This window comes from Biomphalaria glabrata, chromosome 4, assembly GCF_947242115.1.
Source record: "Biomphalaria glabrata chromosome 4, xgBioGlab47.1, whole genome shotgun sequence".
Classification (NCBI taxonomy): domain Eukaryota; kingdom Metazoa; phylum Mollusca; class Gastropoda; family Planorbidae; genus Biomphalaria; species Biomphalaria glabrata.
In genome coordinates this window covers 26,697,976-26,720,748 of record NC_074714.1, presented here as the reverse complement: position 1 = coordinate 26,720,748, position 22,773 = coordinate 26,697,976, and the positions used below count along the sequence as shown (strand labels likewise).

The 22,773-nt window shown below is 34.4% G+C and overlaps 3 protein-coding genes across 8 annotated transcripts in view; 2 read left to right on the top strand and 1 right to left on the bottom strand.

Moving 5' to 3' along the window:
* The window catches only part of LOC106054066 (cyclin-H-like), a 55,606-nt gene extending 36,509 nt beyond the window's left edge, over positions 1-19,097 (bottom strand). For 3 of the 4 annotated variants that reach the window (XR_008777507.1, XM_013209776.2, XM_013209779.2), the window contains exons 1-6: positions 18,967-19,097; positions 9,689-9,818; positions 4,877-4,999; positions 2,286-2,359; positions 1,959-2,160; positions 1,598-1,705 (exon numbers count right to left, since the gene is read on the bottom strand). Coding sequence is in view for 3 of the 4 variants with exons in the window: in XM_013209776.2 (XP_013065230.1) it covers positions 1,598-1,705; positions 1,959-2,160; positions 2,286-2,359; positions 4,877-4,999; positions 9,689-9,805 (624 nt within the window). In the remaining variant the exon portion in view is untranslated. Of the gene's footprint in view, positions 1-1,597; positions 1,706-1,958; positions 2,161-2,285; positions 2,360-4,876; positions 5,000-9,688; positions 9,819-18,510; positions 18,661-18,966 lie in introns of those variants that run through there. The other variant, XM_056026708.1, reaches the window with a different exon arrangement.
* On the top strand, positions 14,380-17,038 carry LOC106054065 (uncharacterized). Its single transcript, XM_056027536.1, has 2 exons — positions 14,380-14,664; positions 16,367-17,038. The coding sequence occupies exons 1-2, from the start codon at positions 14,380-14,382 to the stop codon at positions 17,036-17,038; spliced, it is 957 nt and encodes a 318-aa protein (XP_055883511.1).
* Positions 19,098-19,375: 278 nt separating the features above from the next.
* LOC106068906 (monoacylglycerol lipase ABHD6-like) overlaps positions 19,376-22,773 on the top strand; it is a 28,577-nt gene continuing 25,179 nt past the window's right edge. The window contains exon 1 of one of the 3 annotated variants that reach the window (XM_056026704.1): positions 19,376-19,493. The gene's annotated coding sequence lies outside the window, so the exon portion shown is untranslated. Of the gene's footprint in view, positions 19,553-19,659; positions 19,782-22,773 lie in introns of those variants that run through there. The other 2 variants (XM_056026705.1, XM_056026706.1) reach the window with 2 other exon arrangements.

The following is a 22,773-nucleotide window of genomic DNA, read 5'->3' as shown; positions in this document are numbered from 1 at the left end:
GAGGAGGCCAGGAGTGTGTTTTTCTGTTTAATGGTGAGGAGGCCAGGAGTGTGTTTTACTGTTTAATGGTGAGGAGGCCAGGAGTGTGTTTTACTGTTTAATGGTGAGGAGGAGACCAGGAGTGTGTTTTATTGTTTAATGGTGAGGATGAGACCAGTAGTATGTTTTACTGTTTAATGGTGAGGTGGAGACCAGGAGTGTGTTTTACTGTTTAATGGTGAGGAGGAGACCAGGAGTGTGTTTTAATGTTTAATGGTGAGGAGGCCAGGACTGTGTTTTACTGTTTAATGGTGAGGATGAGGCCAGGAGTGTGTTTTATTGTTTAATGGTGAGGAGGAGACCAGGAGTGTGTTTTACTGTTTAATGGTGAGGAGGCCAGGAGTGTGTTTTATTGTTTAATGGTGAGGAGGAGGCCAGGAGTGTGTTTTATTGTTTAATGGTGAGGAGGAGGCCAGGAGTGTGTTTTACTGTTTAATGGTGAGGATGAGGCCAGGAGTGTGTTTTACTGTTTAATGGTGAGGAGGAGACCAGGAGTGTGTTTTACTGTTTAATGGTGAGGAGGAGACCAGGAGTGTGTTTTACTGTTTAATGGTGAGGAGGAGACCAGGAGTGTGTTTTACTGTTTAATGGTGAGGAGGCCAGGAGTGTGTTTTATTGTTAAATGGTGAGGAGGAGACCAGGAGTGTGTTTTACTGTTTAATGGTGAGGAGGCCAGGAGTGTGTTTTACTGTTTAATGGTGAGGAGGCCAGAAGTGTGTTTTACTGTTTAATGGTGAGGATGAGACCAGGAGTGTGTTTTATTGTTTAATGGTGAAGAGGAGGCCAGGAGTGTTTTATTGTTTAATGGTGAGGTGGAGGCCAGGAGTGTGTTTTACTGTTTAATGGTGAGGAGGTTAGGAGTGTGTTTTATTGTTTAATGGTGAGGAGGAGGCCAGGAGTGTGTTTTATTGTTTAATGGTGAGGTGGAGACCAGGAGTGTGTTTTATTGTGTAATGGTGAAGAGGAGGCCAGAAGTGTGTTTTATTGTTCAATGGGGAGGTGGAGACCAGGAGTGTGTTTTACTGTTTAATGGTGAGGATGAGGCCAGGAGTGTGTTTTATTGTTTAATGGTGAGGAGGCCAGGAGTGTGTTTTATTGTTTAATGGTGAGGAGGAGGCCAGGAGTGTGTTTTATTGTTTAATGGTGAGGATGAGGCCAGGAGTGTGTTTTACTTTTTAATGGTGAAGAGAGGTCTTATATTGTTTGGAGGAAAGAAGAAAAACTGTGGGGAAGATCTAGGTCTATAAAAGGAAGAAAGAAGAAGTCAGCTACTCAGTTGAGTAGGATAATTCCTCCAGTTACTTCATAACATTTCATTTTATAATATTGGATTATTAAATTAATTACTGAAACTATTTTATAACTAAATTAAGTTCAGCTATTGTTTTATCTCATAGTTTGCAAACTACATTTTATAAGACATTTTATAGATTTTCCTTATCAAATGTCAGGTATTAATGAAAGTTCAGTGGACTCAACATTATTTTATGATTAAACCATCTTTGAAAGGAAAATTTTGTGTATAGTTAAAAGCAATGCAGCAAAAAAGGCGACTGACCTGTGCTGGAGAGAAAATTAAACAGGCATCAGACTGCAAACTTCTTTCCATAAACTCTTCAGCAGTTCTTCTGACAATTTCAATATTTTGTATATCTTTGTAGCGAGTCTAACAAAATAAATTATTGAATTTAATTATTTAGACAAGTTTAATCCCAAACTAGTAATGTAACCAATAATTTTTTTTAAATCTGATTGTCAACATTCTCAATACATCTAAGATTAACATCTCTGCTTATGGACTTATTACTTATCTATTAAAAATTTAATAAAAAAATTAAATTATAATAATACCATACTATTTCTAGAAATGATTTTAATGATCTAAACGAATATAATTCTAAAATTATTGCCAAACCAACCTTTATATCAATAATAAAACCTTCCATTGGTCTAAATGGATTGTGTACAGTTAGGTGATAATTCAGTTTAGACATGAGGGTTAACTCAAAGCTCAGTATAGCATCTGCAAACTTTTCCCTATCTCCTCGGAGGTTTTTAACAAACTGGCCGATGGGAACATAAAATTCTTCAACTTTACAAGCCAAATAAACACAGGTTAACCTTGGTGAAAAAAACAACAAAAAACAAGTTATACCAGTAGTTGTTGTTTTTTTAGTAGAATTTTAATTTACACAATAAAGGGTCTAAACAATTAATCATCCCATTAATACCACTTGTATACTTACATGATATCTTTAGGGTGGTAATCCATGTTAGAATTATGGACATAAAATCTTTTAAAATATGCCAGTGATGTACCCTGAAAATGAATAGAATATCTTAAATATATTTTTATGTCACACACCAAAATGGCAAGTGATTGATACAAATCATTTTTCAATATTTCTATATCTTAAAAACTAAAAAAAAGCTTAAGTTTAAAGGAGTTTTCACACTAGGCAGAATGTGGATGTATCCAGTTCAAACTTAGATAAGTATTAAAATGGGTACACTGAAAGATCCATTACCAGTGAGTGGCAATTGTCTTAATTTGAATACTATCACTGTGATGTATTATTTCAATGCAATTAAATTTAAATTATGCAAATGACATTTTAAAAATTCTCTTTAAATTTATGGCATAATATTTTTATAAGTTTTTAAGCAAATGACACAATTTTTAAAGCTAGTGAGAAAATTTTCATAATTAATGACATTTTCTTTTAAATTTAGGTTCATGACATATGTTTGTAAAGCATTTATTTTAATTCTTTTTCTGAATTTTTTTTTTTGTTTCTTTTAATTTTATAAGCGCAAAAATATTTTTTTAAAACTGTTATCAAGTCTGTTTGTTAAATTGAAACCGAATGATTTGCTTAGATTTGTCTTTTCTCTTTTCTACCTTATAGTACTACTAGCATGTTATTTTGTTTTAGCATATTTTTAAAATGTTGCTAAAGGTTCTAAATACTATGAATGTTTCAGGGTAATTTTGTAATTCTTTAAAACTGGTTATTACCAGTGATGTAGCATCCATGGTGCGAAGGGGTTCAATGAACCCGGGCCCATGGCCATTAGGGGCCCACAGCCTGTGGTGTAGTAACAATGGCCCAAAGGGGTTGATTGCACTTGGGCCCATAACTCTTGACCAGTTGGGGCCCACGTGAGAATTTTGGGATGACACAAAAGAAAAAAAAAAGCAATATTGTAAAAAATAATGCTGTATGGAATATGAAAGGATCCCTCGAAATATTCAAAACGTGGCATGAAACTATATATTAGTTTTACAACTTTAACCATGTGTTTTAAGTTAGAGTTGATATACCAGCAGCTTGTATTATTTAAGTGTAAGGAAATGTTCTTTGTCAGGTTTATTTTCATGGTGGTTAGCCCTAAGTGTTCGTTTGAGGGAACTATTGTTTTCCATGTATGTTCATAAGCTATTGCTAGTATTAATAGTCTGGTATTAGAATGAATGGAGTGAGAGCTGGATGTAGAAACTATGAATGTGTTGTACAGAAAAATAAGGAAAGGGGCGAGTAACAATGACAATTAGGTCTAGTGAGATAGTCCTGATGGTCAAGAATTAAAAGTTCAACTAATTATTCAATTTTTTTAAAAGCTTAATCTGTTTCTTTTATTTTCTGTATTTAAAATATGTAAATTTTTATTTATTTTCTGAAAGGAGCAGTACTCGCAATTGTAATAAGTCTGAGATCTTAACAGACTTAAATGTTATATAAAATTTATCAGATCCGACAAAGTTTATACTGTAAAGGCCCAGTAGTGCAAGTCTTCATCATATTGTTTTGTTGTCTTCTGTATTATGTTAAAAATGTTTACAAAAGAATAAAACTATCATTAAATATTAAGCAAGCAAAAGAAACATCATATGCATCGTACTTGTGCTATTACAATGAATGGCGAAACCGAATAGGAGAGCAGGTTTATAAAAAAGATCTAGAAGATAGGTAGATGTCCAAACTAATCATGGAAAAGTCCTTAACAAATGCTTAGTACTTATTTGGTTCATAGTTCTTAAAGAAAGTTACTACCATTATATTTATACAAAAACCTCTAATTATAAGGCTTTATTTAAAAGTGCTATGAATATTGAAATCTGACAGGAAAAATATTTTAAGCATTTCTATTACACAGAGCAGGTTGGCATCACTTTGTGTTATTTTCATTGAGCGAGAAACAGCTAAAAGTTTAGAAATAGATGCAATGGTTACTGACTTTGCTACTTAGAAGGCCAGAAAAATGTTCGATCTAGTTACTGTTAAATGATGGAAGTAGAATTAGAATTTAAACGTTTTACATTGAGAAGTGTTTTAGGAATGTAAATGTGTAGAATGTAGAACTCATAAAACACTTCTTTATTCAGTTTAAACATCTTTAAGTCGAATAATTCTGTTAAGAAATTGTACAAACATTGACTTTTAAGACACTATTACTTGTCTGAATCTTAACTGAATCAAACGTAAAGACATTATTACTTATAAAAAAAGGCTACTCTACTTGCATTGAAATGTCTTTTGGTAAATTTACCAATACATTCAAATTACTCAATTGTTCTGTCTCACTTTACATTCATCTTATTGGGGAAGGGGACCCACCAATATATTCTTGCACCCGGGCCCACGGGTACCTTGCTACGCCACTGGTTATTACATACTGGCTTTTGTAGTTCAACTGAACAAAAATGTGCTTTTTTTTTTTAATTAATACATTTCCATACTAAAATTTTATAATAAAATTTATTTTTTTTAATGGTTTATATTTTTAAAAAATCTCAGTATATGATGAAATTATAAAAGAGAAAACTTTGCCTTACTATAACACATTTAGGCATTGGTGGTTGAAATTCAGAACAAAATTTTCGAAGAACAACTTCATACTGACGACTTAAAAGTTTCTCTTCCATTGGTGTTAAAAAGCAAGAGGCCACTTCATTGTCCTAGAATACAAAAAAACGTATGGCATGCATTGTTTTGCTATGTTGATAAGCTGCAAGAACAAATAAGAAGCATCAGAACATTGGGATTAAGATGGTCATCATACAGCAACAACTTTTACAGAGGCAGTCCTTTGTAATTAAAGTAACATGACTAAATTCACAAATATCCCCAATTGGAAATTTTTACTCTTATACTTTCTAGAATCTACTTCTCTACTTTTCCTGGTCTATAAGAGTTGTTTTTTTCCTTTTATATCAGAACCCAACAATAAAATTATTTTAGTTTATATGCTTAAGTACCTGTGCTTTTGCTAATGTTATTGAATCATAATTATAATGTAAATATCTAATATGCGTGATGTATTTTCATTATTAGAAACTAAATTAGTTAAAGCTTTATGCTTACTCAACAAAAAATGTTACATTTTTATGTAAAATATTTTTTCTAGTTGTAATTAAATTACAAATAAATAAAAAACATTTTTTAATGAATTTATTTACTTTTCTATTAGCTATATTCATGCTGTCTACTTCTGTGACAATAGGAAAAGCATGGAAATAAAATAATTGTGAACAATCTGCAACATCTCAGGATTCATTAAGCTTGAAGCTAAATTTTGGAAGTGGGGCAGATATCATTTCCTGGATTACTTGATCAATAATATCATCTTACATATGTAGAAAAGGTGAGCAGTGTCAGAAAGCCATAAAAAAAGAAGCTGTTGTGCTACCTGGACAGTCATATTTAAAAAAGTGTCAAAAACTACACGTACAACCCAGCTTGGACATGTTCGCTGGATGGAGGACAAACGCATCCCAAAAGTCATCCTCTATGGACAACTCGCAACTGGCTCAAGAAAAACCGGTTGCCCCAACCTCCGTTACATAGATGTAATAAAACGGGATCTCAAATCAGTGAACATCAATACTGACCATTGGGAAGACATAGCTCTAGACCGCACCAGATGGAGAGAGACAGTGACCAGCATTTACAACTATCTCTAAATATTCAATATAAAAAAAAGTGCCAATAATAAATTGACTTATTGGTTAATTTTTTAATTCATTCATGTTTTGTTTTTAAAATAAATAATTGTTCAAAGTTTCAACATCATCCAAGAATAGGTGTGGAGAAATAATGTGTACAATTATCTAATGGGATCAAACCCTACATAATTATTCATCCATATCTTTGAATACTGAAGGATTAATTTTCAGTGTTGGTATCAAACAAAATAAATAATTAATAATAATAATAATAATAATAATAATCTTTATTATCCGTAAGGAAATTTGTCTTACAATTTGTGCATTACACCAAACAAAAAACATTATAACTATAAGAAACCAAAGTGTACATTCACACCAGACTCACTCATAATTTACATGTGACAAAGTTTATACCAGATTGTTCTTATTTAATGATTTGATTGCCAGGGGAACAAATGAGTGTTTGTGTCTGTTTGTCTTTGCTATCGGTGTCTTGTATCTCTTTTGTGATGGTAAAATCACAAAATCCTGACACAAAGGGTGATTCTTTATTTCAAGGATCTTGTTAGCTTTTTTATAGATGTTTGTCTCAAATAACTGCCCAAATGGGGTTTGTTTTTTGCCAATGATTTTGCCAGCAGCATTGAGGATTCTATTAAGTTTATTCCTATTTTTAATGCTCAGATTGCCATACCAGGCAGTGATATTGAAACTGAAAATATTGCAGATGTGAGCGTGATAAAACATAGCCAAGGCCTTTTCGCTAACATTAAACGAGGACAGTTTTCTTAGTAGTCGTAATCTTTGCTGCCCTTTTTTGCTGATATAATCAGTATTTGCAGTAAAATTTAGTTTATTGTCTAGGATAGTACCAAGGTATTTAAAGGTTTGCACAATTTCAATTGTCTCTCCAGCTACAGAAACAATATCATTTTGTCCCTGCGAAAATCGATTATCATTTCTTTGTTTTTTTTACATTTAAGAATAAAAAATTATCTTTACAGTATTCCTCAATGTGTTCTAATTCTTTGAAATACTCATTTACGTCTGAGCTCTCTGAGAGCAGGGCAAGAAGAGCCGCATCATCAGCGAATTTTGTGAAGGAGCAACAAGAACTATCGGATCGAAAATCATTGGTGTACAAAATGAACCACAATGGCGATGTCACAGCCCTCTGGGGCGCCCCTGTGTTAACTATGCGTTCATTAGATATAACATTGTTTACCCTAACCCTCTGAGCTCTCTGGGTCAAAAATTCATTAGCCCATAGTATTATGTATGGATTAATCTGCAACGCTTTCATCTTTTCAATGAGTAAATGAAGTTGTATAGTGTTAAAAGCTGATGAGAAATCAACAAAGAACAATCTTACATAAGTGTTCGGTAAGTCCAGATGTTTGTAGACACAGTTTAAAATATTTAGGATGGCATCGTCTACACCTTTACCCTTTTGGTAAGCAAATTGTAAAGGGTCTAACTTATTACAAAGATCATTCAGAAGAAACATTTTAACCAATTTTTCTAAACATTTTGACACAATGGAAGTAAGTGAAACAGGTCTATAGTCATTCATTTCCTTCGGTTTGGAAACCTTTGGTACAGGTACAATTATAGATGACTTCCACACAGGTGGTATCTCATGGTTTAGTAATGAAGTAGAAAAAATATCTTGGAAAGGTTCAGCTAGTTGTTCAGCACATTCTTTTAAGATTCACCCTTTTATTCCATCAGGCCCTCCAGCTTTCATTGGGTTGACGTTTTTGAAAATGTTACAAACTTGCTCTTTAGTAATCGCTAATTCTAAGCAGTTGTTAACATTGACATCCTTAAGGGCTTTGAGTCTTAGATAATTAAAATCTTTCGTGTTGAAGCGACAATAGAAATCATTTAACTCGTTGGCCAATGTTTTTTCGTCTCTTGTAGCAAGATTATTTTTAATTTTGACTTGTGCTCCTGCCATTTTGTTCATGATGCCCCACGCCTGTCTCATGTCACTTGTATTAATTGAGTCTTCCAGCTTGGTGCGTTAGTTTTTCCTCCCTTCCTCAAGAACAACGTTGAGATTTCGTTTAGCAATTTTCCTTGTCTGCCCATCGCCACTCATAAATGCTCTTTTCTTTTTGATTATTGCCCGTTTTATTTTTGCAGTGACCCATGGTTTATTGTTGGGGTATATCTTGATGCTCTTAGTACTGACACACATGTTTTCACAGAATTTGATGTAATTTGTCACTGCGTCGACCCATTCTACTAGATTTGAAGTGGTCTCTTTGAACAAATTCCAGTCAGTGCAGTCTAGACATCCCTGTAGTTTGAGAATATTGTCTTGCGTCCATTCTTGTATGTTTTTTTGAATGATTTTTCCTTCTTTAAGTTTCGTGCAGTAAGTAGGCAGCAGTTGTACTGTTTTGTGGTCCGATGATCCTAGTGGTGGCTTTTCACAAGATGTGAATGCTCCTTTGATGTTACAATAACATAAGTCCAGAGTTCTGTTTTCTCTTGTCGGACATGAAATGTGTTGATAGAAGGTGGGTAGGTCAACCTTCAAGGTGCATTTATTAAAATCACCCAGTATAACTACTGGTGCGTCCGGTGACCTTGTCTGAAACTCATGCACTACGTCAGCGATGATTTCAGCTGCAACTTCCGTTTTGGCTGTAGGCGGAACATAAACCAGGACTATGTAAATAACACCAAAGGCTCGTGGCAAATAAAAAGGTCTCAATGAGAGCGCCAGTAGTTCTAGATCCAGACAGCACATTCTCTTTTTAACCGTGTAGTTGGTACAGTATTTGAGGTTGATGTACACACCAAGCCCCCCACCTTTCTTCTTCTTAGACTCAGCCGTTCTGTCAGATCTCACGCAAGAGAAACCATCAATAGCAATCAGGTTTTCATTGTCATCCTCCTCTAACCATGTCTCAGTAAAAGCCAATAGACAACTTTCCCTAAATACGTGGTCTTAGCGTATATGGGCACATATCTCATCCACTTTATTTCTTATTGAGCAGACGTTAGCTAGAATAATCGTAGGAAGTGGTGGGCGAAACCCTCTTCTTCTCAGTCTTTGCCGTAGTCCTCCTTTTTTCCCTCTTTTCCTTGTACTAATAGAGGAAGGGTAGAAACAATTTATATGTGCATAACACGGTGGAAGAGGCTTCCTCTTTGAACGAAGTCCGAGGAGTTGATCTTTACTATAATGAATAGATCTAGTACTAGAACGGCCGCCATCTTGGCTCACCATTTTTCTTCTTTTATTTCTAACCAAATAACCAAAGTTGAACAAGTCTAGATCTAGTAAAACGTTTAATGTAAATACTCATTGTGGAGCCCACCTTGAAAACAGAAGTCTTCATCTGCATAACTGATTACAAAAGAACATTCAATATACATCCAGCAAAGAAATAATAATGAATAATGAAAGCACAAATTGCATGTCGCCACAGTGCAGCGCCATTAATTAATAGACTAATTGATTTTTTTTTATTCATTCATCTCTTTTTTATGCCAATCAAAGTTTCAACTTAATTAAAAAATGGGTGAGGGAGAAATCCATGTGTATAATCCTTTACCAGACAGACAGAATGAGTTGATTTAAGCTTTGTCGAAACCCATTTTACTTTGGATGGACCTTCATTGTTGTATTTTTACTTAATTTTTTTTTTACATATTTAATTAGGTGTAATTAAATCAACTTACTGTGAGATGAGCTCTCCTACTACTTATATATGACCTGTTGGCTTCTGCTCTGCAAGTTGCCAGCTCTGTTTCGCCAGTGAAAAGCCAATATTTGGCTTGGGTACTTATAGAAAACATCCAAAAGCTTTAGCTTGAAAATATACAAAAATAGAATAAAATAAGAAACATAAAAAAAAAATTCCTCTTTTATGAAGCTGATGACTTTTGTAAGAGCAATTACTTTGTTATTAGAACCTAATGAATGATATATACAGGGGCGTAGCTAGGGATTTGGGGGCCCTGGGGGATTGAACGCTTTGGGGGCCCCTCGCATTTTGACATCATGACATGAGATAATGTACTTAATAAATATATAACCCTACATTCAAATTGGTACCGTATATCAGTAAAATTAACAAGAAATAATCATTAAGACTCTTTAAATTAATAATACCATTGTTTATTGGCAAAACAATGCATAAGTGACAAATCTCATTCATATCGCTTCATGTCGTGCTTTCTATGCAGCAAAGGCATTTTTAACATCATCTACATCGATAGTGTCAAGTATTTGTGACTCCACTGACATTAAAGCCATGCTAAGCCTTTCTTGTGTCATTGTGCTCCTGAGATAGTATTTGATTAACTTGAGCTTTGAGAATGATCTCTCACATGACGCAATGTAAGTGGCCTGAGTTAGCAGTATTCAAATGGATGTTGCAAGGTTTGAGCACACATCATTACCATATGCAGCCAGCTTTCTCAATATGTCAGTTGGTGATTGTAGCACTGGCTTGTTGATGAAAAGTTCTCGTACATCAATGGCATCATGAAACAAGCGATTTTCCTGTATTTCATCTTACATACGGAAAAAGTAACACAGTTTTTCATCAAAGACTCAAAAAAACAAAGGTTTACTGCTGCAGGGGTATATGACTGTATAGAAAATATGAAAAACATGCATATATGTAACCCTGCCGGACCAAGTAAAACAAAGGACGTTTGGGCCACGAGGCCTTCATCAGCTACAAAACAAACAAAAAATAAAAAACAATTAACACAAAATAGTCTTAAGTTAACTTATCTGTCCGATGTTGTTCTCTTATCGAGGCAGAAAAGAAATGAGTTATGCTGGTGTAAAAGCGCGGGAAAATGGAAGGGGGCGGAGATGTCAGGCAAAGATGAATGGGAAAAGGGGGTACCGTAGTGTTAGTGCCCATCGCGTATTAAATAAAAGTGTGCTGGTTGTTGATCCCGTTAGGTTGGAGGGTGCCTGACATGTAAATAAGTTTGTTTTCGATCTGCAGACGGGTGTTTTTGTCGTTGCATTGTTGTATGGCAGTGACGAGGAGGTCCAAAAGGTGTCTTGGTTCAAAAAGAAACCCAAAGGTGTCCACATGGTTTTCCAGCCTTTATAAATCTGTCCTTCATCTCCATATGAAGTCTGTCCAGCACTTCCGTTGCAACATGTTTGAATAGCAGTTCTATTGACAGTCCTACACCAGAACTCAATTCCCCATCAAGTCTTTTTTTTTTCTTCTGGATTTTGATTACAGGAAATCCATAGCATTTACTACCTTCTTTTGCTCTTTTGATGAATTGGGTGATCAGTTTTGTCAGTTTCTCATCATTTTGCAGAAAGCATGAATGGGTTTTAATTTCTTCAGCAGCTTCCTGTATTTGCAGTTCAGACTTTTGTAGTTTCTTTTGAACTATATTGATTTGGTGCAGGAGATTTAACCAGATTTCCAGATAAGCAAAAAATTATTAATTTTCCACTGCATGAAGAAGATTCTGTACATTGCTTCTAGTGTCCCTTCTTTCAGTTGTTGATTCAGAAAGTTTCTCCAACAGCATGATGATTTTGTCGAGATGCAAGGAAACTACCGATGTAGCTTCTTCTCTTGCGGGCCACCTTCTATTACTCTCCTTTTTAAAACTCTGGCTCCAGCTTCTTTCTGTTTTGCCCATCTCTGAGGTGAATTGGAAAAAAAGTTGAACAATTCATGTACAGTTCCAAAAAAAAGGTGACAATTGCTGGATCTATCTCAGTAGAATTAAGAGCTGCCAGGTTGAGAGAGTGATTATCACAGTTCAGAAATGTTGCTTTTTGATTTATGTCAAAGAGACAGTTCTGCAGGCCAGACAGATGGCCACTCATTGTGGCTGGGTTATCATAAGTTTGACCTCTGCATAGATCAAAGTCTAGTTCAATGTCTTTAAGAGTTTTCAGAACAAGCTCTTCAAATTGTTCATCAGATTTTAAAATTTTAAACAATCAATGAATGACTCTTTTATTTCGAAATTATCAACATCCAAGTAACAAACTATTAGAGATACCTGTTCTTGATGAGAAACATCTGGGTTGGAATCAAGCATCAGAAAAAAGTAACAAATTTGCTTGACTTTCCCAACAATTGATTCCTCAACTTTATTGCCCATCAAGTTAATGAACTCATTTTGAATTTCTGGTGACAAATATGTGTCTTCCCATATTCGATTCTATACTACTGGTGTTTCATAACTTCATCAAATTCTGCAAGAAATTTCAAAGATGCTAGGAAGTTCCCAGGATTGGGTGAATTCAGTTTTTTGTTGTGACCACATAAGCTTGAGTTTGTTTTTGCTAAGTACTTAATAGCTGCTGCTACACGCTTCAGAATATCTCTAATATTGCTGATTTTTCAAAATTTGAGCATGAAACATATGTGACAGTTCATCTGGTTCTGCCTAAAGCTTTTCTTCTTCTAACTTCCTCATCAAAAGGGCTTGTCTGTGGTGGACTCCTTCTTGTTCTTTCAGTCTCTCAGGTTTCTTCCACTTGGTGAAACCAACACAAGGTTTGCTCAATGCAATATATTTCTTTTCTGATGATGCCTGAGAAAACAGTACACATGCAAAACAAAACAGACATCCCAAGTGTGGAGAGAAGAGGAGCCAAGATCAGTTGCAAATTTCTCCTGTTGGAAGCTTTCTAGTGATGTCAACCTTCATGATTTATTTTGGGTAAATACTACTGGAAACAAATACTGTTCATCTTTGTTTTGGAAAAATAAGCTACCCTTTAACAGAATTTTGCTTGCAGTTCCTCAGATAAAATTCCAGGCTGAATATATCCGAAGTCTTTGTACTTAATTACAGCTTCTTCCACTTCTGGAGAAAGTGATTTTGGAAGACCATCACTTGACTCATCATTTGTATCACTTACTTCACTTGTTTTCTCTGACGCTGTATCCCCCTAAAGTCTCTTCAGCACTACTTCTCTCTTCAAGAGACATTTTCACTACTTCGACTGCTGTATCTTTGTATGAATCATCTGAATATTGATACTTTTCTTCGACACGTTCATGGTCTCCTTTGATTTTAGTGCTCTTATAAGGTTTCTTCTTAAATGATAAATTATGATGAAATAAACTACCCTATATAACAAGTTACTTCCTGAGAGTAACACGGCACTAGTCAGTGCTATGGAAGTTACTCTTTGAAATTGAGAGTAACCACGCGCAGAAAGTGTTAATAATCTGTGTGGAATACACACAGCAGGGTCACTAACTTATATAACAACGTGAAAAGCAAGATTACATGGCAGTGACGTAATATTTAATTTATTTAAAAACAAATTTCGGACACTCATTTGGGGGCCCCCCAAAGGCCCGGGGGATCTTCTAATACTCTCCCCTCCTCCCCCAACCCTAACTACGCCACTGGATCGATATCTCCCTCCACCCCGAAAAAAATCCTAATAACACCTATGTCTAAATCTAAATTTTAATTTGTTGATATAGATCCAGATCTGGAAATATTAAAAGACAGTAGTCTAAACTAAAAAACTGGATCTGGTTAGAGATGTAGTATTGTTATTTATTAATAAATTGTATAAGTATTATTTACATGTATACATAGTTTTAGTATTTAATAGGAACATTTAAATGCAGCTAAATCTCTGTGGTGCCTAATGTGTTAAAAATCTTTTTACTGATAACGTAATTTTGAGACTTTACTATTTTTTTCTGCAACTGAATTTGAACACCAGTAACAGGTGTTAACAAAAAGATATGCCATCCATGTTTTAATTTTTAAACTTATTACATCCTAGAAGCAAGTTCATTTCTTTATTTAGTGATGCCCTCAGGCAGTAAAATTCATTCATCAACAAACAACTTCTTGGAGATTGAAAAACTCTTTCTTGAAACATGACAAAAGAGAATGTTATGAAAATTATATGCTGTATCGGTTGTTGTTCTTATGTTTACATGTGCTTGTAACTCGTTGGTAAGAATGTGTTCCTGAAATGTGTGTTGTGTAGTCATTCAGTGTATTAAAGCCATTCTAAGCGGACATAATTTTAGACTCTGTTATTATTATGTTCATAACAATTTAATACACTGAATCAAAACTGTAAAGTTGTAAGAATTTCAAAATGGATAGGATATTTCGGCCAGAGAAGTTTGACAAGCAGCAGAGCATTGGCAGTACTGGTATGAAATTTTAAAAAATTTTGTGTCAGTAATATCAGTAGATAATCTTGATACTAAGAAACTACTGATAAACTATATCTCTCCTGCTGTATATCAAATGATACTTGATAAAGAGACATTTGATAAAGCAATCCAGACTCTAAACAGCATCTACATTCAACCAAAGAATGAGGTGTTTGCTAGGCACAGGTTAGCTACTTGCAAACAAGAGCAAGGTCAAACAAAGACGCCTACATGCAGAAATTAAGAATTCTATCTAAAGATTGCAACTTCAAAGCGGTGACTGCTGAACAACACAGAGAAGAGGCTATTAGAGATTCATTTATCAATGGACTAGTTTCCAACAGCATTCGAAAACGTCTTCTTGAAAAGGCTGTTTTGAGTTTAAAGGACGCCTTCAAGGAGGCTGGCTTACAAGAACATGCTTATCAGCACTCATTACAATATGAATCATCACAGCTGGAAACTAATTGTGCAGCAACTACTCTCACCAATTCTTTGGCCACACCCTTGCCAAATGTAACGATTCCTCAAAGTGCAAGCAATTCACACACATGAAGTAAATGCATTAGCTAGCAAGTGTTACTTTTGCGGCAGGGTTAAGCATCACCACTCTCAATGCCCTGCAAGGGAAGCAACATGCAATCAGTGCTTCAAAAAGGGCCATTTTCAAAGAGTATGCAAATCAAAATCTTCAACAGTGTCGGTTGGCCGGCATGTTCCTCAAACAACAGAATCTTTATGGCTTCCACCCATCTATCTCGAATCACTCAAGGACATATCTATACGACATACGACTCAAAAATGAACGATAAGAACGAGTTAAACTTTCTCTACTAGAAAATTTGTGCTCCAACATCATTCTTGGACTTGACTTTATAGGTTTGCACCAAAATCTGTTTATTCCTTTCGATGGTCCGAAACCATCGTTGTGCCTGAGTACTCTCCAGCCAAACTGTACCCCAGTGGCTACAAAGTCTCGCAGAAACTCAATTCCAGATAGAAAGTTTATAGAGAAAGAAATTCAACAACTGATAAAGGATGAGATTATTGAACCATCTAAGTCCTAGTCACAACAAATGACAGACATAAGAAAAGAATGGTTATTGACTACAATCAAACCATCAACGAGTTCACTCTACTAGATGCCTACCCTATGCCCAGAATTGATGAACTAGCAGAAAAGATTTCCCAGTACTCTGTATATAGCACTTTAGACCTGAAAAGTGCATACTATTAGATTCCCATAAAAGAAGAGGAAAGGCCATTCACAGCCTTCGAAGGATGTGGGAAAATGTATCAATTCTGCCGGATTCTGTTTGGCGTTACGAATGGAGTCGCCTGTTTTCAGCGTACGATTGACAATATCATCGAAGACAAACGACTCATTGACACTTTTGCTTATGTGGACAATGTGACCATCTGCGGTGTGGACTCTGAATCACACGACCGAAACCTACAGCGCTTTCTTGATAGCGCTCAAAATGTTGGAATCACTTTTAATGAAACAAAAAGTGAAATTAGCACTACTAAAGTGAGACTGTTAGGATACGAGATTTCCAAAGGACAACTTAAGCCGGATCTTGGGAGATTTCGTACCCGTACCAGTGAACATGCGTGAACAGAAATGAGTAGTGGGTCTTCTGGCTTACTACTCACAGTGGATACCTAACTTCTCAACAAAAATAAGCCTGTTTACAAGAAATCAACAATTTCCTGTCCCTGAAAAAGTCAAAAGAACATTTGAAAGTTTGAAAAATGAGCTTGAAAAAGCCGCTGTATATACTATTGATCCGAATCGCCCTTTAACCGTTGAGACGGATGTTTCTGACATAGCCATTGCGGATACCCTCAACCAAGATGGCTGACATGTTGCTTTCTTCTCTCGCTCATTAACAAAAAGTGAAAGAAAACATTCATAACATTCTTCCGTTGAGAAAGAAGCATATGCCATTGTTGAGTTGTTGAGAAAATGGAAACATTTCTTAGTTGGTAAAGCGTTCACACTTGTTACAGATCAGCGATCTGTCTCTTTTATGTATAGCAGGTCAAACAAGGGAAAAATTAAAAATGAAAAAATCCAGAGGTGGAAACTAGAACTCTCGTGTTTCCACTATGACGACCTCTATCGCCCTGGCAAGCAGAACACTGTAGCTGATACATTTACCAGAAACTATCTATCTGCCATCATTCACAATGACCTTAAATTGCTGTATACTAGTCTTTGCCATCCGGGCGTTACTCGACTATTGCACTAAGGGCTAAAAATCTTCCACTTTCCTGTGATGACGTCAGAACTGTGATAGAACAATGTCAAACTTGTGCAGAGCTGAAGTCCCGTTTTTTTAGACAGCCGAACGGAGAGCTGATTAAAGCAACTCAACCTTTTGAGAGAGTTAGTATGGATTTCAAGGGACCTCTCACTTCTGTTTCAAGAAAAAGATATCTACTTACCATTATAGATGAATTCTCTAGATTCCCATTTGCATTTCCCGATATGTCTTCCTCTACGGTTGTTAAATGTCTCAATGAACTATTTGCTGTATTTGGATTTCCAGCGTATGTCCACAATGACAGGGTAACAGAGGTGCAGCATTTCCTCCACGAGAGAGGAATCGGGACTAGTAGTACGACCCCTTACAGTCCAAGAGGAAACGGACAAATAGAGAGACTTAACAGGACTTTATGGAAAGCCATCACTTTGGCTTTACATTCTAAGGAACTGTACATAGCTGAATGGGAACTAGTACTAAATGATGCTCTGCAGTCCATCCGGTCATTACTATGCACTTCAAATAACAGGACACCACATGAACGACTTCTTGGGTTCAACCAAAGAAGTGGTTCCGGGACATCTCTGCCAACATGGCTGAAGAAGAATGTCATTGTCTAAATATGATCCCATAACAGAAGAAGAAGTTAATTTAATAACATGCATCCCTCAGTACACTGTTATCCGAACACCAAACAGTCAAGAGGAAACAGTCTCATTGCGAATGTGAGCCCCTAGGGAGGAACAAAAAGTTATAGAAAATGAGAATCAGAGCGGAACAGAGCTCGATACTGACTGCCCTGTCCAAAGCTAGTCTACCAGGAATCAACCTACTGATTCTACGATGACTGAAGAAACCACTAGCACCATCGAAGAAATAGCCAGACCATCAGAAGCTCAAGCAGATGAAACTACACATAGGTACAATCTTAAAGTAAAAAGAACTAGGCCCAATTACAAAGTGTAAAAGCTCAACAGCTTACTAGAACACTTCAATACTAGTCTCCAAAATGACTATTGTTTATTTTGCTATCTTCATTTTACTTTGTTACTTGACTTTAATATGATATTTGATTTATCATGTTATATTTTAATAAGCTATTTGATCTATCATGTTTTATTTGTTACAGCATGTCATGCTATTCTATATTGTTTGTTTACTTGAACCTCTATTATTATTCTACGTTTACCTAATTCTTTCATTGTCAATAATACTAGTATCAATCAATCTTTGAATCAAAGTGCCATGTATTGATAATACTTTCAGAACCTTATTGGGAGAAATGTAGAAATGACTTCTGGTACTGCTGGAATGATTAATTTTTTAACAACATTATGAGACTGATTTTTTTTTTTCGAATTAAATTTGCAATTTTGTTAGATGACACTAGTCACAGAGAAAAATAGGTCTAGATCTATCTTCTATTTTGCTTTTTTAAAAAAATATTGTTTGAATAGCCAAGAGGTTTTTTTTATCTTGAATATTCTTGTCTTTTTTCATTATGATTATGTTTGCTATGTATTCCTGGAGCCAACTTGGTTAATTCAAGAAAGGTAGACACATTGGCAAGCATTTATCTTGTGGTGATTCAATAAAATTTAAAATCCATAATTGATACTCATACTTGCAAGTTTTTATCTTGGCCAATATTTACATGTTTAAATAAACATTAAATTATTGTAACTGACATTTTTAATATCTTTAAAATTAAAATATTTTTGCCTACTAGTATATTAATTTAAATTTAAATAGCATTTTGAACAGCATAAAGGTACATCTACATGTTAGTAATGATACTATCATCCTAATCAAAATAAAGAAAATCTCATAAAAAAAAAGTAGGGATAGGGAGGTGTCCTAATTTTATTACATAAATCTGTTATCTTAGAGAGTAGACTTTGAATCTACTCAATCTAGATTTAGATTAGATCTAGATCTATAATTAATAAATAATATATCTATATATTAAATATATATAATATGCATATATTTGTCTATATAATATGTACTCTATTCTCTAATATATTTTAATACTGCCTATACTCCTCCTATTGAGTCCTATGGCTATGGCTATGTTTGTAAAATGTTTTACATGTTTCGGATGTTCCTTCAGAGTTGAAGATAGTTTACTTCCTAGTCCAAACCTCCCGCAGGACGACGGGAGATGGGAGCGGGCAGGGTTTGAACCCTCGACGGTCGATAAATCCGAACGACAGTCCAGCGCACAAACCGCACGACCAGGCAGCCATCCTGTATTTGGATTTCCAGCGTATGTCCTGACTAGTCACTATTTATATTTATAGTTATAACTGTAGTCCAATTGTACTTGTCTTAACCTAGAACTAGTAGATTCATTCAATTCATTGTCCCAGATCTATATACTATAGTATCTAGATATTTTAATATAATTTATAATTATTATTATACTAATTATAGTCATTATATTTATAGTATTTAGAGTTAGAGCTATCTCGATCACAGCCTAGATCTATAATCAGTATTACTAGACTTGAACTACTAGATCTATAACTAGATCTCTAGTACTGACTTTGTTTATTATAGAGCCTAGAGGAATCTGGATCTAGACTCTAACTAGATCTAGATTTAGATCTATACTAGTGTAACAACACTGCTACAAACGTAAACATTAGCCTGTCAACTTTAAAACTAGAATTTAAATGTCAAAACGTTTACTTTTTTTTTCTTCTATAGTTTATATAGATCTAGATCAGTGGTCTTCAACCTTTTTTGGCCTACCGAAAAAAAATCCGCCAGCGCCCCCTCTTAGAAAAATACTAATAAAGAAGCGTGAGAAGGGAAATTTGAATAAAATTTTATTGATTAATTTTCACGCTGTCAAGATTTCTAGATCTAGTCTAGATTATCTAGAATCTACAAGAAATCTAGATCTAGAGTCTAAAAGTTGAGTACTTCCGCTTTTAATAAAGACAGCCAGTGTTGGCAGCACAAATGAATGAAACTTGGAAGTGAAAGAAAAACAACTTTGAACTATGAACTTCCGGAATAAAAAAGGATAAGCATTAAGCCTAAGCTGTGTAGATCCCACAATAACAGGTGAAAAGTAGATTACATTAAAAGAATTAGACTCAATCAAGCTGGATATTTTATTAAAGGCAAATTTCCGCATTTATATTTTATATAAAATATAGTGACAATAGACTCAATATTATAGTTTTAGGTCTAGATCCAGACGAGTCTAGATTGTGATCATTGTCAATTATCATTGTCTAGTCTAGTAGTCTAGACTCTAGTCAGTCTACACACTAATGACACTACAGTCTACAGTAGTCAGTACTCTACAGTCTACTCGTCTAGACTCTAGACTAGAGATCAAGTAATCATGTAATGTCTATAAATTTAAATAAAAATTATAATTAATATAAATATATAAAAAATAGAGAGTAGATCTATATAGTATATTTAATATTATACTTATACTTATACTATATAAATTATATAATTATTATTATAGACTAGATATATACTATAGGACTATAGTCTAGTATAGTAGTATAGTATAGAGTCTAGAACTAGAGATATAGAATATATATAATAATTAATATATATTATAGCCTCTGATTTTTTACTATAGTGGACTATAGAATATATATTATAGATCTACTAGAAAAGTCTAGTTTTCTCATTTGTAGATTATAATTCATTAAAATATTCAATGAAAAATGATTATTCAATTTCAAGAATAGATAGATCTAAAATCTAAATCTAGGTAGATCTACTCATCTAGATTCTAGATCAGTGATGCCCAGCATAATTCGACCCCTAGCCTAGGCTATGGGCCATTTTTTTTTACACTCGTTTCGGGGTTCACATCTAGGGACATCTGTCTAAGGCATAGGCCTATAAAAGTTAAATGAAATTTACCTGAAACAATTAGATTAGAAACCAGATCTTTTTTTTTTTTTTTTTTTGTGCGTCAGAAAATGTTTTTTAAAAATTTCTTTACTTAAAATATGAGCAACATTGTAGCTAGTTTTACCATCAACTCATTTTCTTATTTTTTTTTTTTTTTGGTAAATATTTCCATCGATCATCCAATCTCTAGGCGTATCTCTATCTTTTATTCTTGGCTCAAACCAAGAAAGTTGCCATATTTGTGTTATTATGCTGTTTATATGTTGTTGTTTTTTTTGTAAACAGGCACACTTTTTTTTCAAAGTAAATATGTTGGCTCCACAAAAAAAGTAAAGATCTGTTCATTTTTCCTAGTAGATTCTACATTCAGTGTCCCATTTCATAAATACACCAGCTGGATGAAATCACTCTAAGGGCCGTATTTTGGGCATCACTGTTCTAGATCTATCATGTAGTCCTAGAAGTAGAAACTTCTAGACTAAGACTAGAGTCACCTCTAAGAGTGTCTAGAATACTAAAAAATAGAATCTAGATCTACTAGTGACTTCAATACAAGATCTAGACTCTAAGATCTAGATCTATTTATAATAATAATGTCTTATATTTAGATTCTTTATAATATATATATATATAATATTTCTAATAATATTTAATATATATACATTAAATAATATTTAAGGCTTGTCTTCGAGTCCGAAGATGAGGAATGCAGTATTTCCAGTGGCTACGCAGCTCCATCTGTGACCTACATATTTTGCCACCTACAGGGCAAACATAACCTTTGTCCGCCAGTGGTCGATCAAGATTTTCTTTTTGCTGTCTGCATTTGTCCTGGGTAGCGGTTTTTCTTTTGGTCTCAAATGTGTATCCCGCAGCCTTTGTCATTACTCCCATCTTTCTCGTTCTATGTTGGCTAAGGCAAGTTGGCGTCTAAGCTGGTCTTCAAAGCGTTTCCTTGGGGCATATATATTATAAATATATCTATATTATATAGAGACTAGTCAGTAGAGTCCTACTAGATACTACTAGCCCCTAGCCTAGATAGATATAATTCTAGATCTAGATAAAAGTACTAGATATCTAGAATTAATCTAGATCTAACTAAATGCTATCTTGAGTCTAGAGATATAAATTAAATTACTAAACTTTCCTAAACAGATATATATGTAGATCTAGATAAGTTGTACAGACAATATATTAATATCTAGATCTAGATAAGTTGTACAGACAATATATTAATATCTAGATCTAGATAAGTTGTACAGACAATATATTAATATCTAGATCTAGATAAGTTGTACAGACAATATATTAATAATATATATACTTATATCTAGATCTATATAATATATATATAATAGTCAATATAGAATTTTATCAACAATAGCCTAGTATAGAAGTAAACATCTAGATTCTAGATCAGCGGTCTTCAACGGGGGCGATAACGCCCCCTTGGGGGCGGTTTCGAGATTTTGGGGGGCGCTGGGAGCCAAAGGGGCGGTAGGGGGGCGCTGGGCACAATAGGGGGCGGTACGGGGGGCACTGGACATAAAGGGGGAAAGAATAAACTTAAGGTGCACTGAACAAAAGAAATTTTTAAAAAATCTTCAAAATTAAAGCCGGCTAACTACTTATAAACAAGTTCTAGTTAGCTGGCTTCTAATTTAAGAACAGAAACAACGTTAGAAATGGAGTTCTTGAATCCCATTTTCTATTTTCAAATTCTAACTCTTTTGCTGTAATTGTAGGGCATCTATTGTCCTTAGATCTTGCGGGCATAAACATTTATAATTTGAGAAACAAACTAACAATCAAGGTAATATGCCTTTTAGATTATAGTTTCTTTTATCTACATATGTTAATATATTGATATGTAAATGTTAATTGAAAAAAAAAACGTTAAAGCTAACATTCAAATAAAATAATATAACCTTTTTTTAAAACAAAAAACATTGACAAAGCTGTTACGACAACTCGCTGGTATGTAATGGAATATTGCTAAGAGTTTTAGTGAATAGCCACTAGATAAAAAGTATTCCAATGTTCTACTTTGAATGACGGCATTTTCAGATGAGGTTATATGAAACCAAGTGGGCTTCACGAACATAGCGATATCCAAAAATAATTTAAGAATATTCATGAACAATTATAAAAATCTACAATTAAAACAATATATAAATAAAAAAAACGGCAAAGCAGAATATGTTTTAGTGGCTTCTTATAAAAATGCATAGCTTTTTTTAAAAGTCTTATGATATTGTTTGAAATGTGATTAAAATTAAATTTATTTTTTTTTAAACATATGTTACACAAAAAGACTTTTTTTCTGTTAGTGATGAAATTTTATTTTAAAATTGTCTAGTTATGTAGCTTATAAAGACATATATAGGGAATCATCAGTGGTTGGACAATGGCTTCATAAGTAATATAGAATAAAGAACATAACTGTTTACTATTCACC

What these genes read in the sequence shown, in the direction of transcription:
- LOC106054065 (XM_056027536.1), top strand. Translation starts at nt 14,380, where the DNA reads ATGCAGAAATTAAGAATTCTATCTAAAGATTGCAACTTCAAAGCGGTG. An exon ending in TGGCCACACCCTTGCCAAAT is followed by an intron (nt 14,665 to 16,366) that starts GTAACGATTCCT and finishes GCTGTATACTAG; the next exon opens with TCTTTGCCATCCGGGCGTTA.